The following is a 15,599-nucleotide window of genomic DNA, read 5'->3' as shown; positions in this document are numbered from 1 at the left end:
GCTTTGGAAATGGGCCAGCCTGGGTGATTTGGCACCAGCAGCAATGGTTTTAAAAACTCTCCTTAACAATCCATCCCAAATGGGCAGCAGCAACCTCACCTCACCTCACCTCTCATGGCTATGGTGTGGGGGACAAGCTGTGCTCCCAGCTCCTGTGCAGAGTGCTCTGGTACCTTCTTTCCACAGCCAGGAAAAGGCTGATGTGGGAGGCAGGGAACCGTGCAGCAGGAACTGTCCCAAGGATGTGGGCATCATCCCGTGGGCTGGTGCCATTGTGAGATAATCCTGGCCCAGCAAAAGGGAGAAGGGGTGATAACAGGGGAGGCAGAGCTCAGTCCTCAGGACCACAGCAGCATGAAGGCTTGTCCCTGCTAGCCTGAGCCATGTGCTGGTAGGATGATGTAGTGTAAGCAGGAAAGCTGGTGCTCTGGAGCTTTTGAGCTAGGCTGTTGCTGTTGGGAGACCCTGGATCAAGGCAGTAAAGAATGAAAGCAATCTGCAGTCAATTATACCAATAAGATAAGGGAGACGGATAAAAAAGAACAAGAAAGTTATTACTTAGCAAGAGAAAAGTGGTGAGTAGGCCTTCCCATGGTAGGGAAACAATTGTGCTGACTTTGTTTTTGTAGGAAGAGTGCTGCTTTTTTATATTGGAAATTAAGATGGAACCTTCCACCGTCAAATAATTGATTTTTGTCTGTCCCTCCCCCAAACTAGTCATGGGATGTTATGGCATAAGCAGCTTTCTCCTTGAGCAAGGGCAAGTGTGTCCTGTTGAGATGTGTAGAGCAGAGCCAGTGGCAGTCCAGTGAACACAATAGGAGGCACAGTTCACTGGTCCTTGATTTTTAACCAAAAGGCTGAGTGGGCATTGATTGGCATCAACCATGAAATAAACTCGAGTGCTGTGCAGCTTCAAGTGCTGACTTGAGTGGATGTTGGTGACTTTTGGAGCCTGTCTGCTGAGTTCATGGATAGGTGAGATGGTGTGGTAGATTCAGAACATCCATGTTCGGCTGTTTAAGCTATTGCTCTTGACTGTGCTAGCTGGTGCACTGGTGACAAGCTGGTCCTTTCCTCTAGGATCCATCTGTCCACTGTTGCTGCTCTTTTCAGAGGAGGTTTGGGGCTCCCCTGGCTTCATATCTCAAAACTCTGGTTACAGAAGTTTGTGGGGACACTTTTATGTCCATCATATTACAGATGGGGAAACTGAGGCATGGAGCCATGTCTGGGTTTGTGCTCAGGGTCCTTCATGGGACCACCAGCAACTTGGGCACTTTTCCTGCCTGCCCTGTGCCCAAAGCCGCATCCGTGGCTGTGGCTGCTAGCCACTTGGGCTTTAGCTGCCTCCTGTCCACATGACACATGGTGGTGTGTTGATCTGAAACCCACAGTGCCCCTGATTAGGTTTTATGCCCCCAAACCAGACACTTTGCAATTGCCTTTAACCAAGCCATTTCCTCCTCATCGCAGGGGACATGTCTGTGAACCGACTGTACACTTCAACGTCGATGAGCTCGACTTCGGTGACATTTCCTTTGGTGAGTGTTCCCTGGGCTTAGACACAGCATGAGGGATCTGTGCATTCCAAAGTGGAACGCTTGAATGTGAAGGCATCCTTCACTCACGTTCTGCCACTGCAGCAGCCTCTTCAGGGTGTGAACTCGAGGGCTGCTGCTGCCTCTGGTAGCATTTTGCCATTGTGAGATCAAATAGTACCAAGGAATAGAAAGGCATTATTTTTTGGTATCTCTGTCCTGGTTTAAAAGACAGATGTCTGCCAAGGAAGGTGGGGATCTTCCTGAATGGGAAGATGACCCCCTCCCTCCAAATTACTATACTTTTGAAATTCCAGGGCTTCCAGGCAAAAATATGGGAAAAGGAATAACAGTTCTTTACTAGAATATATAAGGACAACACATAGAACAAGACAATAACTGAAGTTTCCAACCCGGAAAAAGTACTGTTTTTGCCCTTTGGTGTGGTTATGATCACAGGCAGGAGGAGCTGTGGCCTCTGGCAGGGCAGTAATCCCCTCCCAGCTGGCACCGGCAGGGAGGGCAGGGAAGGGAGGAAGGGAGGGAGGGAAATCACTCCTTCTGCAAACTCATGGGCAGCAGGGGATCTCAGCAGTGCCAAACAGCAGCAGGCAGAAGCAGGGAAGGCAGGCGAGTTTGATGATGGTGCTGAGCTGCAGCCTAGTGAAGTGCTGGGGACAAGCACTCAACCTCCCACAGCACCACACGGCCGAGCTTCTCCATCCCCGAGTGGAAGGAAGGAAAGGTCTGCTCCCTGCAAAACCTCAGGTCCCACTTCACAACTGCCCATGGCATCATGCCATAACTCCCAAAAAACCCTGAACAGAAAAACCCACCCCCCCCCCCCCCCCCCAGCCAAAACCCCCCAAACCCCTATCCCCTTCCCAGACCAAGGGGGAAATTCACTACGAAGCCTAAACCCACAGCAATGAAGTTCATGAACTTTCTGAGAAAACCAATTGCCTTTCCCAAGCTGCTTCTTCCCCACCCTGCATCACCACTGAGGCACTTGTTAAGCTGCCTTTTGAATAAATGAAGTAAGAAAGGCATCAGGTAGAAATACTGTTCTGTAACAGGAGATTGGTCCTGCTTAATCCCATTTCATTCCTAAGTTTTCTTCAGCTGAAGGCAGCTGTTGTATCTTTTGAGTTTTTTGAACTGCTGATTGTTGTCTGCATGTGGTGACCTCAGTCTCATTTGAGGTTTTGACATCTGTGTTTGTCCTTTTTGTGCCTCTCTTGCCTCCCTGCTGGAGTCACTGCTGGAGCTGGCACTGATCACTGTCGATGAGCGTGGAGAAGCCCTGGGCTGTGCCTGCAGTTGGCTTTTCCTCCCCATCTGTTTTCAAATGACTCTTGGTGAGCAGGCCCAGGAAGAAGTCTCCTCCACACAGAGCTGGCCAGCCAAACCATATATCCACTGCAGAGCAGGTTGTGGCTGGTGCCTGTGTTCTGCAGGACATCCTCACCATGCATGGCTGTATCTCTGGCTTTCCAGCATGGAAAGGAAATCTCACAGCTAAAGTGGGGTAAACCCTTGCAGGCAGCAATCACAATGAGCAACACGGGTGTGAGCAACACGGGTGTGATATCTGGGTTTTTTGGGTGAGATGGGAAATGGTTACTAATTGCTAATCTCAAAGCAAGGCTTGGGTTTGCCTGCAGTTTAGTGGGCTCTGAGCTGTCATGTGCTCAGTCTGTTTGGCCCAAACCAAGAGATGCCTTAAGGATCCTGCAGAGAAAACCTGCATTAGGGTGCTTTGCATCATGTTGTAGTTCCTGATTCCATCCTCACTTTCTTTTACTGTAGCTTCTTCTCAATGACAATTCAGTGTTTATGTGTCTTGAAAGCAGTGGGAGTGTTGGCAGATGTAACAGGGAATTTTACAGCTTGAATTTTCAGAGTAAATGCTCAGTGTGGGTACACACTGATCAGTGAGAGATAACTGGTGCTGGTTTGGGGCAGGTGAGGGAGCTCCTCCCCATCAGAAAGAGAGAAGCTTGCAGAAGTGTTCAGCGGGACTAAGAGTGGGCATTTGAAAGGCTGCAGTCTGGAATCAGTGTCAAAGGGAACTAAGTGATGATTCATTTCTCATGCAGCTTCTCAGTGAGCTGTAGTTCAGATAATAAAGAGCTAAACTCCAATCACACTTCTACCAGGATATTCCCACCAAGAGTCGTGACATAATTGCTGCCTAAATGGATATTTGTGTCCTTTTCCTAGGCTTTCCCTACACCATGACCTGTCGCCTCACTAACCCCTCCCCAGTGTCCCTGAGGTTCAAGCTCCGCATGTCTGACGATGGCACTCAGCCTGCTGTTAGCAGCTTTGATCAAATACACAAGCATAATGACCCATCCTGGAAGCATGGAATTCATTTTTATGTGGAGCCAAGAGAGTTTACAATGAATCCCAGCCAAGGGACCATCCTTCCCCAGGGACACCAGGATATCGAGGTATGGGAAGAGTGCAGCCGGTGGGGCTGAAGGTTCACTGCAGTGTGGGAGGGCTCTAGCTCTGCTGCCAGCTTTGAGCATCGTGTGAGGGAGAGATGTGCACTGGCGTGAGGCCTCTGTTAGCTGGCTGACTCGGCATATTCCTCGAGGAGACCTGTTTCACTTCCAAAATCACAAGCTGAAATCATGTACCCGATGGTCAAGTAGTGATGCTGTTCTTGTGTTTTTGAGAGCAATTTCTTTGATTGCAAGTGGGCAGAGGAAGGATGAGGACACAAGGTGGCTGTTAGAGAAATGTCATTGTATAAAGCAGTTTGCTTTTGTTCTTGGTTTCATTTCTCTTCTCCTGGGGAGCAGAATGATTTGTGTTCACCGCAGGGATCTCCAGTGGAGACAAAAAACTCTGCAGCCATGAACTGCCCAGCACCTGCTGGGCCACACTTTTCCCTCAGCTTCCTGCTGTAAAGCTGAACTCAGTCTGTTCAAGTCAGCAGATTTCCTCTGCATTTATGTCATTGTAGTCAGATTGGCCTCTTAATTTGAAGACAGTGGTGTGTAGAACTTTGTCTAATGTTTTGATTTAGCTGACCTATGTCCTGATAGCAAGGTATGTTTAACAAATCTGGTATTGCCAGAAGGCTTTTGTTACTCCAGAAGACTGTGTTCTACACATGGACCAGCAGAAGAATTAAGGCAAAATCCTCTCTTACCATGAAACAAAAACTGGAGGATATAACATGTGGGTAATGAGCTTTTGTAAGGAAGAATTTACTGTTCTTCTCTTCCACCAGGTGACCCTGTGTTCCAACACCATGATGGAATTCTACCGGAGAATGCTGGTGGACCTGGAGGGTATTGGCAATGGAGTGGCATCAGTGACCATCATGGCCAGGTACCAGCACTTCCCTGGCCTCCCCCAGCACGCTGCCTTGACCAGGGTTTGCTGGCTGGAGCTGCCAAGGAGAAGTGTTGTTTAATGACCTCATGTTCTGCCCAGCCGGATGAGAGAACAGCAGTGCTTGGAAAGCAGCCTGTGCTGAAAAGCACCCCTGCTCACAGCCCAGCATGGTCCTGGGCCTTTTTCTAAAGGGACCAGGAATGATGTGATTTGTTGGCCTGGTTTTTGGTGCTTGAGGTGGAACAAATTTCCCAAGGGCCTCCTTTCCCCCTTTCTGCAAGAGGTGGAGTCGTGCTGGGTTGTAACCAACCCACATTGGTTTGGGACACACCAAGCAGCTTGCTGAGAGTCAGGGCCTGGTTCTGTTAATGAGGGCACGTGACAGTGGGAAGTGGCTCAGAGCAAGAGTGATGAGAGCATTATCTTATGAGGGGAAAAAAGCCCTTGATGTGGCCGGTCAGCTCTTGTTTTTCTCCTTGCCTCTGCTTCCCATTTTGAGCGTTAATGTTCTCAGACTAAAACCAAAAGTTGTTCTTGCTGCAGCAGCATTCCATTCTGCTATGCTGCCGCAGGCGTCAGTTTAATGACAAGAGAGATGCAGTTCCCTGGTGCTGTTCCCTCTCCCAGGCAGAGCCATCCAGTCAGTGCCTGGGCTGCAGTTTTGTCAAGCAAGTGCAACAGGGGACAGTCAGTGTAGAGGCGTGGGGTGAAGAACTGAGGGAGATGTAGGAACTGGGAAGGGGTGATCACCCACTCTGCAGGACAGGTAGTGTCTCATGCCCTCCAAGGTTAGGGGAAATTGTTGAGTTCTCAGGCAGGGCAACAGTGCCAAGGGAGAGAAGGGAGTCATTTTTACTGAGACACTAGAGTCGTGTGTTCCTTGGGCCTTGGTGAGCACTGATCCTTGTTGGGAAGGCTCCCCCAGAGCTCACGGATCACTGGGAACTGTTACAGGAGTCCTTGCAAACCTTCTTGGGTAAAGGAGGGGCTGAGACAGCTGTGGGACAAAGTGCTCTGCTTGGGGCATTTGGCAGCCTCTGGGTGCTGCCTCTCAGGGTTTGACCCTCCTTGACAAGACATGTTTGAGTGGGAAGACTTTGAAGGCAATTTATCACTGTAGGGCTGTTAAATATCTATTTGACAGTGACAAACATGTTATGCTCCAATCTTCGAGGGTAAACGTTCTCCATCCTCTCAGTATCTCTGATTCCCCTGGGGTCATCTCATTGCCCAGATGTCTCGTTCCTGAGCTGCGAGTGTACCCTCACGTCCTGCTGTACAATGAGTGCCGCCTCAAGGTGCCCTACGAGAGGAAGTTCCTCGTTGTGAATAACACCAACCTTCCTGGCTGCTACGGGCTTATTCCCCAGGTTTGGCATCACATGCACCTCCTTCTTGCAAATATTACTGAGGAGATTATTACAGGGGAAAAGGGTTTGGATAAGTCTTTGCTGGTTTCTATTCAGTCTTAAAGATCTGCTGAGAGCAGGATCCTACCTGAATGTAAACTTCAGGATGCAGTGTAACCTCCTGAGGAAACAGTTTATGTTTTAGTCTTCAGGGTCTTTTCTTGTGGGACACCTTAGAGGGTTGTGAAAAGCTGCTGTACCCACAGACACCAGCTCCTGTGTTGGCAGCCTCCTTGCAGGATCCCCTGAGGATGCTAAGCCTTCAATTCTTGCATCTTGTTTCTGCCTTTTATCTTTGCCCTGGGGATTTTTAAAAATGTGTGTAAGTTGCCGTTGTGGTGGATGTTAAGGAGTTTAAAGTTTATTCGGACATCCCTCTGAAGTTGCATTTGATTCTGTCCCTTCTAGAAACGCAAGGAGGACACTCCTGTGTTCTACTCCAGCCCCAAACCCTGTGGGATTGTCCAGCCTCACAGCATTGCAGAGATTCCAGTTACAATCGAAGTCCAAACATTGGGCGAGCATCGCACCAGTGTTCTTATCAGCGTGTTTGGGGATGAGAGAAACCCACGGGTGAGTGCAAGGGGAGATGTGTGCCTTTGTGCAACTCGTCCTGGCAGGCTGCAAAGGGTATGGGGATTGTTCTGGGGAAACCAGGCACAGGCTGCTTTGGAGGACAGGAGGGATTGGTGGCATAAACAGCTCATGCCTTATAGGTGGTAATCTCAGTGTCTGACACAGAAAGTAGTTCATCTAAGCTGGAACCTAGGATAAAATCAGTTAATTAATCTTTAAAATGCTATTAGCTTTGAAAACATCTGTTTTAAAATGTCAACTCTCTGAACACAAAAGAGGACGTCAGAAGACTTCTGGGAACCTTGAGCTTTCTCTAAAAGAAAGGAAAGCTGGCATTTCAAGAGTAGTTGCAAGGATTTAAATTTATATTAAAACATATGGAAATGATGATGCCAAATTCCCTGGATGGCACCAAACATCTGAACCTGGGCCATTGTGACACTGCATGTAAATCAGTCAGTCAGGAAAGACAGACAGTTCAGGCTGTGCCTGGGAACCTAAGTTTGACAAAACAGTTGTTTCAACTATCAGGCTGCTTACCTTAAAGAGGAGGGTTTCTCCCCACCAGAATAACCAGTTGTTTAACTTTCTGCCTGGTCTTAACTAGAAATTTCTTGCAAAGCTTTTACCTTTGGGTCAATAATTTTGTAATTTGAAAGTTTCTCTTACCTTAATCCATTTTAATTTGGAGGTGAACATGTTTTGTGTGGGTTTTTTTTGTTTTGTTTTGTTTGTTTTGTTTTTGTTGTTTTTTCCCCAAATGCCCAGTATTTCAGCTGGAGAGTGGTAGCTGTCCCTAAAGAAATAACTTGAGCAGAGTTGAGCTGTTTAAGCTTTTTTAGGTTGCCCTGTTGCGGTTTGTTTTGTTTTTCTTTTTTAAAAAAAATCTTTCTTGCCTGCTTCCTGAAACAGCATATAGTATTACAGAGCATTGGAGAGCTGACAGACATCAAGCTGAGTCCAGGGCTGGTAGAGTTTGGTGTGATCCCACTGCTACAGCCTAGTTCACAAATTCTTACCCTCTTCAACAATGGTCTTATCCCTGTAGACTTCAGGATACAGATGGTAAGTATCTGTGGGGCTGTTTTCCAGGGAAATCCACTGGTCAGTAGCAGCCATTGCTTGGTTTTTATATGCCCGTTTTTCATATCGCCCTGTGTGAGAGGAGGCAAGATACTCCAATATTCCATCTGAGCGAGGCAAGAGAAACCTGGCTCTGGAGTGGTTTTAGCTGGGGCACCCTTCAGTGAAATCAGATGCAGAGATATTGGAGCAGAAATTAGTCTGGATTGTGTTGACAAGTTCTCCCTTAATTTTATTGAAGGTCTTTAGCTGTCTGTGTCACATTTTTGGAGTCTGAGATCAAGGGAAACCTGTGGTCCTTTGCTCTCCAGAGAGCATGGATTTCCCTGTGGTTTCCCTGTTCCATCTAGACTTGCTTTGTGCCAAGCTGCTGTTAATAGTGGAGAGCAGGGTGCAAGGTCTGTTCTCAGACTGCTTGTCCACACAAAGATGTGTGGGGGTTGTGTACCCCCACAGCCTCTGATCTCTGTGCTGTTGAAGAGCCTCTTTGGGGACCAGCTGCAGAGAAAGGCTGCTCAATATGTCGAGGCTGCATAGGGCAGAAGGAGCTGGACCTACTCCCCTGGCAGGGGGAGCAGGGCTGGTGCAGCCAGTGGAGGGCTTGTAGGCTGGGGCTGGGACTGGGGTGGAATGACTGCTGGAGGGGGTGATCTGTGAGGGGCTTGAGATTTGTTCCTCTTCATGTTGGGTGTGTTGAACTTGTGGAGCTGGTTAAAACCTCATACTATGGACTTGTTTGAGTCTGTGGATAAAGCATCAGGCCGTGTGGGAGAGTCCAGGCTCAGCCTCCTGGGCCAAGGAGGAGAGGCATGAACTTTCCTCTTGTTTCTTTTCCAGCTGTTTGGGGATAATGCAACCTTAAAGTGAGGGATTTTTCCAGGACAGCTTTCCCTGACTCCACAATGAAATTCTGCTTTCAGCCTGTGCAGGGAATAATGCACCTTGGCTGGGTGGGCCTGGCGTGTCAAGGATGGGTTTCACATGCTTGTACCAGGGCCAGACCTGCAGAGCTGTGTCTGTGCAGCTGTGCTGCTGCAAGGCCTTTCCTCCCTCCCCGGGGCACTTGCAGCTCTCTTGCCCCATCTGTAGAGGGAGGTCCATGAGAAACCAGAGGATGAGATGCTTGGGAAGACCAAGCCATGCCCAGAGGGCAGGTCCTGCAGGATTTTTTTCTGCTTCCTGCTTTCCTGCTCTGCTATTTAGAGGTGCCACTTAGAGGTGACTTTTCCAAGGCAGAGGGCACTGGGGCACCTCTGTACAGCTGATGATGGGTGGGAAGCAGGGGTCCCAGTCCTTCAGGGGCTGTTGAGAAGCACTGATGGACCCTGGAGAAAGGAGACTTGGGGGTTTTGCTCAGCTGGCTTTGCACAGCTATTCTTCAGGCTCTCAGCAGTGTCCTCCAGCTGTGTGGTTTCTGGAGTAGGATTTGAGCAGTCCTGGCTTCCTCTGGCCTTGAGCCTTTGTGGGAAGCCAGGAGAGAGAAAGCAGCTTTCCTTGGCACACACTCCAGAGAAAGACTAGGGAAAGAACACACTCTTGAGGATAAGCATCCCTTGGGTTGGCCAAAACTGGGTTAACTAGGTGAGTCTGTTAAAGGAGGGGGAAATATGGATTGAAAAACTCTGCTGTTGCCTGATACTGTAGCTTAAATATAGAGAAAGTAAGGCTTTATGATTTTTATCCTCTCCCCCTTTAGTCTTTCCTTTTCTTATGTCCCGCAAATAACCAGGGTGTATGGTTTCCATCCTAAATGCATATTATGCTTGTCTTACAGGGTTTCAAATCCCGGTACTTCAGTTTTGAACCCAAAGAAGGAGTGATCCCTGCTAGGGGCGAGTTTCCTGTGACTGTCACAGCAACCCTGGATGACACTGGGTTTTTTGATAACACTATCTATGTGTTCATTCACAACACCTTGTCATTCAGCGTTCTGGTCCACGCTATGGGCATTGGCAGCACAATTGTCATAGACAAACCATTCATCCCAGAGCTCAACCTGGGATACCAATTCAGGTAGGAGATCTCTCCACTCCCACCTTACCTCCTGTCTCAACAGGGAGTAGTTTTGCTGTAGTCCTTCAGGAAAGATCCTCTTCAGTGTTCAAAGCCCTGACTCCTTCCCCGAAGGCAGAGATTCCTTTAGAAACATGTGATGGCCAGTTGAAAGTTGTTAGATGCCCTCAAAAGCCACTGAAAGGGAAACCAGTTGCTAAATGGCTAGTACATTGTCCTGACTTGACCAAGTAATGCTCTCACAGGCTCCCCAGAACAAAAGGTTCTGAAATGGTGCCCGGATGAGGCGGTCCCTCCGTGAGGCTGAGGGACCAAGGGAAGATGGCATCACAGCCTTCCCTTCCAAAATGGTGCCTCTCAGGCAAGCAGGGGCCCTGGGGACAAAGAGACAGGAGGGTGACAATGCCCAGCAGGAGGGCAGGAGCCCTCAGAGCAGTTCCAGAGGCAGATGGAAACTTGCTGGTTTGTGTGGGGTCCACAGCACCGCTGCCGCTGCTTCCTTGTGTTGTTCATGGGCTCTGCTGCTGCCCTGCTCTGCCCAGGACCTCGCTTGGTTTTTTGCTGCCAGCAGAGTTTGCAAAGTTCACTTTAAAACAGCTTCTAATTGCGAAATGGATGCCAGTGCAAAAATTCCTACAAATGACTATCAGAGCAAAACCAAAGCTGCTGCGAACAGGAGAGGTCCTGCTCCCCTGGTTTCCTGTCCTGGAGCAGGCAGGTGATTTTTACCAGCTTGCTGGGATCATCCAGAAAGTGTCTCTGAGCTGGCTTTTAAAAATGCCTGCAATCGTACCCCCACACAGAAGGTTCCCAAGTGCAGGATCTCAAAGATTCAGTAACAGTTTTGGGTGTAGATTAATACAAAATGCAGTCACAGTATGAATGACCCCAGAACAAACATTTTGAAGGAAAACACCAGGTTCTGTTAGCCTCGCCTGGAAAATGCTACATTACCATTATAAACATATTTCTCTTTGCAATAATGACTTCAGAAGGGCAGCTTATCAGACACTATTTCTAATCCACATAAAGAGCTGGAAATGAAGACAGTCTCCAAGCTATTAACCCCTCAGATTGGTCATTAGGAGCAATCTGATGACCAAGGAAATAGCTACTTACATACTGTTTTCCATCCTGGCTTCTATTCTAGCTTACTTCCCTGTACTCGTCGGTTCAAATTAACAAACCAGGGCCGCCATTTCCATCGGCTCTTTTGGAGTGTGGAATGTCACAGCCCACCTGAGAAGAAGGGCCAGAGCATCCCAGCCCTCAGCAGCCCCCTGGCCGAAGATGATTGCCAGAGCCCCAAAGGCACCAGCCCCGTGTTTGGGCTGGAGCCACTGTCGATGGAGCTGCAGCCGGGCGAGTCTGTGGACATGGTGCTGCGAGGCTTCTCCCCCATCGAGCAGGTGAGGTCCCCACCAAGAGCTGAGCCTGGGGAGCCATCAGATGCCCTCCCCTGGGCTTGTTCCACAGTCCCTTGATATTGGGGTGCAGTGTTACAGAAGATTTAGTGCAGAATAAAGAAGCTGCATCACAGGAAGAAAAGGGGACATTTGCCATAAGTCTTAAGGCAACAATAGGGCCTGTGGTGGGTGGTGGGTGCTAAGCCAACACAGGGCATTTGCTGGATGCCCTGCCACCACCCAGCAGTGACAAGAGACCTTTGCATGCAGGAGGTGCAGGATTGCGTGATGTGTAAAGCTGACATAGAGGTAGCCAGCATGACAGAGAAGATAATAGAAACAACCATTACCTGCAAGTTTATTGATCCCTCTATAGAAGTATCAGCCAGACAATTCTCTTTCCGGGTGGAGAAGGTAAGTTTCTGGATTGCATCCTGACATTTAACAGCATGGCTGAGGGGGTGTGTGCTTGTGTTAAAGCCCCTCTTTACTGAGGCACTTTGTGAACTGAGTTAAGATGCTTTTAGAGATGAGACTGGTATTTAATTTCCCCAATGTAAAATTGCAGTTACAGCTGCACTGCCAAGGGGGATCATGGCCACTTCCAGAGAAATGCCAGTCTCTCTGCTCACTGCAAAGGGAGATATTTCAGGATCCTCCAAGGCACAGGGATGTCTGTACCCCAATGCTGTAGGGAGGCTGGGAAAAATGGAGATTCCTGTGAATTCCTCAGGCTGACAAGGAAAAACCCATCATCTCCTGTGTCTCTTTGCCTTCTCTGCTGTTGGCATGGATGCTTTATGATATAGATATGGTATAGCTCTGTTCATTTCCCTAAGCCTCACCTGCTTCAAAGGACCCCCAGACATCCTGCAGTTGCAGCAATGATAACACTGAGGCAGAGCAAGTGTCCTTTAGTCGCTGGATCCCACTCCAGCATCATCTTTCCCTATCCTGCAAGTTGTCTGAAAAAGAGAAGATGTTTTGTGATCTGTTTTTTGTAGTTTCAGGCCTCTCGTCTGATTCCTAGGCTTCCACTGAAGTACAGAATCCCTGGAACAGGCAGTTCAGGTGTAACTAGAAGCTTTTCAGCTCTCCCTGATTCTGCCTGGCTTCTGCTCAATGCCACACACACAGACTGATGGCATACTATGGCACAGCACCTGCCTGATATCAGTACATGCAGAACTAGTTTCCCAAACTCTCTGGTTTCTGTAAACCGTGCAGGAAGCCCATCACTATGGATAGAGAGGAAGGAGGAGCCTAGGCTGCTCATAGCTTTGAGACCAGACACTGTGTCCCTGTAGCAGGGGCTGCAGGACACATGTTGCAGATGAACTGCTTTGATGAGGCTGCTAGAGCCTGTATGGTTGTAAGAAATGTCTGTATGTGAGTGATGATCATCTACTGCTGATCTGCCCAACAGAGAGACAAAACTGGAGACAAATGGTCTGGATTCACTTTCTGCTTTGGATCTTGTTCAAGCAGCCACCTCCTCTGAGGGGCCTATTCCCTCATCTGCACTTGGGAATGTTTCCCTGTCCCCCAGAGGATGCTGTGATTTCTAAACATGAAAAGCATCTGCTATAAAGAAAAATCTCCTGGAAGGGTAGACACAAATAGAAAGGGTAGAGATGTATGCACTTCTGGGGCTGAAAATTGTGAGATGCAACAGAAGCAGAAAGAGGTCTGTGGCTAGCTGAGGCTGTTTTTCCTTGTCTCCTGTTTCCATAGAAACCCAGTGATGATGTCCTGACTCTGCAGTACAAGCCTTTGGCTTTAAAGAACACCTGCTTGCTGCCACTCGACCTTATGCTGGACTTGGAGCAGCCGTTTCTGCTCTGCGATGCGGACCAGCAGCCCCTCCCGGATGGCCAGGTGAGCAGCCCTGGACTCCTCCAGTGGGGTCTGAAGAGGAGGGATGTGGTGGTGCCTTTCTGTTGGGAGAGCCTTGAGTCAAGAAGTTTATTCTGTAGTGTCAGCAGTGGATTGGCCTGAGCTGCATCAGCAGAGCTGCTGAAGGAATCAAAATCTTATCTGAATTGAGAAGGTCCATCCTGGCTTTAAGGCACAAGGAGAAGGAGCAGGCAACTAGGTCTGGGCCAGCCATGCAGTAAAGGTGTCTCCTGGAAAGCATCCCAGCTCTCCAGCAGCCACCCCCTTGTATTGTTGCTGAGCACAGAAACTTGGGCCTGAGGGAATCCTGGACTAGACTGTTGTGGCTGCAGTCACACCCTTGCTGTAAAGGAATGAATGATGAACCAAGAAGCCCATGCTGGGAATCACACTTCAAGCATTTACTGTTTCAGCTGTGAGACCTTGGGACGTCATCACACGGGTGATTAATTACTGTTCATCTCCTTGCAGCCTGTGCCACTGGATGTAGGACAGACCTGTCATCTCTACATTGCATTTGACCCATCTTATAAACTGGATTTTCATAGCTGGAAAAAAACAGAGGTTCTGAAGATAAACATGGTCAGGGGCCATCCTTATGTGGAGTGTATCACCCTTCAAGGAGAAGTCCACTTCCCCAATCTCCAAATCCAGCCCAGCATCCTGGAGTTTGGCTGCATCCCAGCTGGCACTGAAGAAGTGCGTTCTCTGGAGATAACCAACTGCAGCCCACGGCCTGTCCAGTACCACTGGTCATTCCATTCAGACAGCCAGGTGAACAGGCTGAGGTATGTGTACCTTTGCCATCTTCTCAAAGCTCTTGTTTCTGGTGTCCTGTTGTACTTTGGCAAAAGCAAGGCTGTTTGCCTAGGATCTGACAGACTCTTCTGACTTTCCCTGGTGCAACTAGCACTGACCAGCTGTAGTCAAGCTGGATGTTCAGGGAATGGGTTTTCCACCAGTTTGGTGCTGCATAGCCCCCATAGTGGTTTCCCCTGGGAAGGAAACTGCAGTGAAAGCTGCTTTCTCATATCTCTGTGGCCTGAGGCAATGTCTACCTTGATGAAGGGCTCCTAGTCCCAGGTCCACAGTGCAACTGGAGGCCCTTTTGGCCCCCCCCCTGGTTTGGGATGGGTCCTCTCTGCAGGAGCTGCTCTCTGCTCCTTGCCTTCCTCCCTTGCATCGTGCTGGAGGATGCCCAGAAAGTCCCAACACCAGAGAAAGAACTACTGAGCTGATGCTGAACATCTTGTTACCTTCCCTTTCCTTCTTTTCTGAGACAATTTCTTTAGTGCTAGGATGATTTCTTTCCCAGGGGTCAGCTTTCAATGGACACCTTGGATTCTTCATTCCCTTTTTTTGTGACACTTGTTACTCATTTTGACTTTTCCCCACTGCAACATGTCCCTTATGGGTTCTGTACTGCTTGGCATCAGGACTTGTTCATCACATCATCTCCTATCCCTGCTTCCCAGAGAGTTTCTACTTTAGAGTGAAAAATAAAATTTTCTGGGCACCGTGGTCCTGAGAAGTTGCCTCAAACCATTCATTAAAACTAAAGACAGTAGAACAGATTATTAGAGATCTCTTGGAGGTTATGATGAGAGAGCCCCTCATCCAGAAATGAAACCCAGCCTTAGATAACAAGCTACAAAGCTAAAGACAGGGATTCTTTGGGGAGCAGGTCATTATAGGCACTGAATGCCTGTCTGGGAATGGAACATCCAGGTTGTGTTTGACTGTGTGGGGAGTGCTTGCAGCTCAGCAGGGTGACAGGCAGGCATGGCTCAACTGTGTCTCTGACGTGGCATAAGAAAGACAAGCAGAGTTACCCTGAGCACCTGCTTCAATTTAAAATGGGGAATGTGACCTGAGTCACCTGGGAGTGTTGGAAAATGTCATCCAACTGCTCCAACACTGTCAGGGAAACATCCCTGATAAATACCTGGTAGAGCTGCGGAGTTTGTGGAGTTGGGCACTGGGGAGGGGGCTGTGCTGGCTCATCACTGGCCAGGTGTGCCCCTTGGTGCCTCAGATCTCACCTTTTTGCTTGCTTTCTCTGTCTCTTCCTCTCCCACTGTGATTTTTGCATCCCCACAAGGTGTTAATCCCAGTCCTCTGGAGTTCCTCAATGCAAGCAGTTGCAGCTGCCTGCACCACTGCTACCTCAGTGTCATCCCTGGGCTGTCTTTAGAACAGAGCTGCTCCAGCCTGGATTGAGAAGGGCTGGATCAAACCATTTCTCAGTTCAACGCACCAGCACCCACCCAGCAGCTGCATCCTGACCAGGAGCTATTCGTGCAGGTGTCCCTTCCTCCCAT

At 48.8% G+C, this 15,599-nt stretch overlaps 1 protein-coding gene across 1 annotated transcript in view; it reads left to right on the top strand.

The window, feature by feature from the left end:
* Positions 1–15,599, top strand: part of LOC134048140 (hydrocephalus-inducing protein homolog) — a 70,742-nt gene that overhangs the window by 21,920 nt on the left and 33,223 nt on the right. The window contains exons 12-22 of the mRNA XM_062499739.1: positions 1,477–1,544; positions 3,765–3,997; positions 4,789–4,889; positions 6,130–6,265; positions 6,713–6,877; positions 7,793–7,945; positions 9,738–9,976; positions 11,211–11,385; positions 11,653–11,796; positions 13,117–13,260; positions 13,750–14,066. Of these exons, the coding sequence (XP_062355723.1) occupies positions 1,477–1,544; positions 3,765–3,997; positions 4,789–4,889; positions 6,130–6,265; positions 6,713–6,877; positions 7,793–7,945; positions 9,738–9,976; positions 11,211–11,385; positions 11,653–11,796; positions 13,117–13,260; positions 13,750–14,066 (1,875 nt within the window). The remainder of the gene's footprint in view (positions 1–1,476; positions 1,545–3,764; positions 3,998–4,788; positions 4,890–6,129; positions 6,266–6,712; positions 6,878–7,792; positions 7,946–9,737; positions 9,977–11,210; positions 11,386–11,652; positions 11,797–13,116; positions 13,261–13,749; positions 14,067–15,599) is intronic.

This window comes from Cinclus cinclus, chromosome 11 (genome assembly GCF_963662255.1).
Source record: "Cinclus cinclus chromosome 11, bCinCin1.1, whole genome shotgun sequence".
NCBI classification, from domain to species: domain Eukaryota; kingdom Metazoa; phylum Chordata; class Aves; order Passeriformes; family Cinclidae; genus Cinclus; species Cinclus cinclus.
Note: the sequence above shows the minus strand (reverse complement) of the source record. Positions and strands in the feature narration are given on the sequence as shown.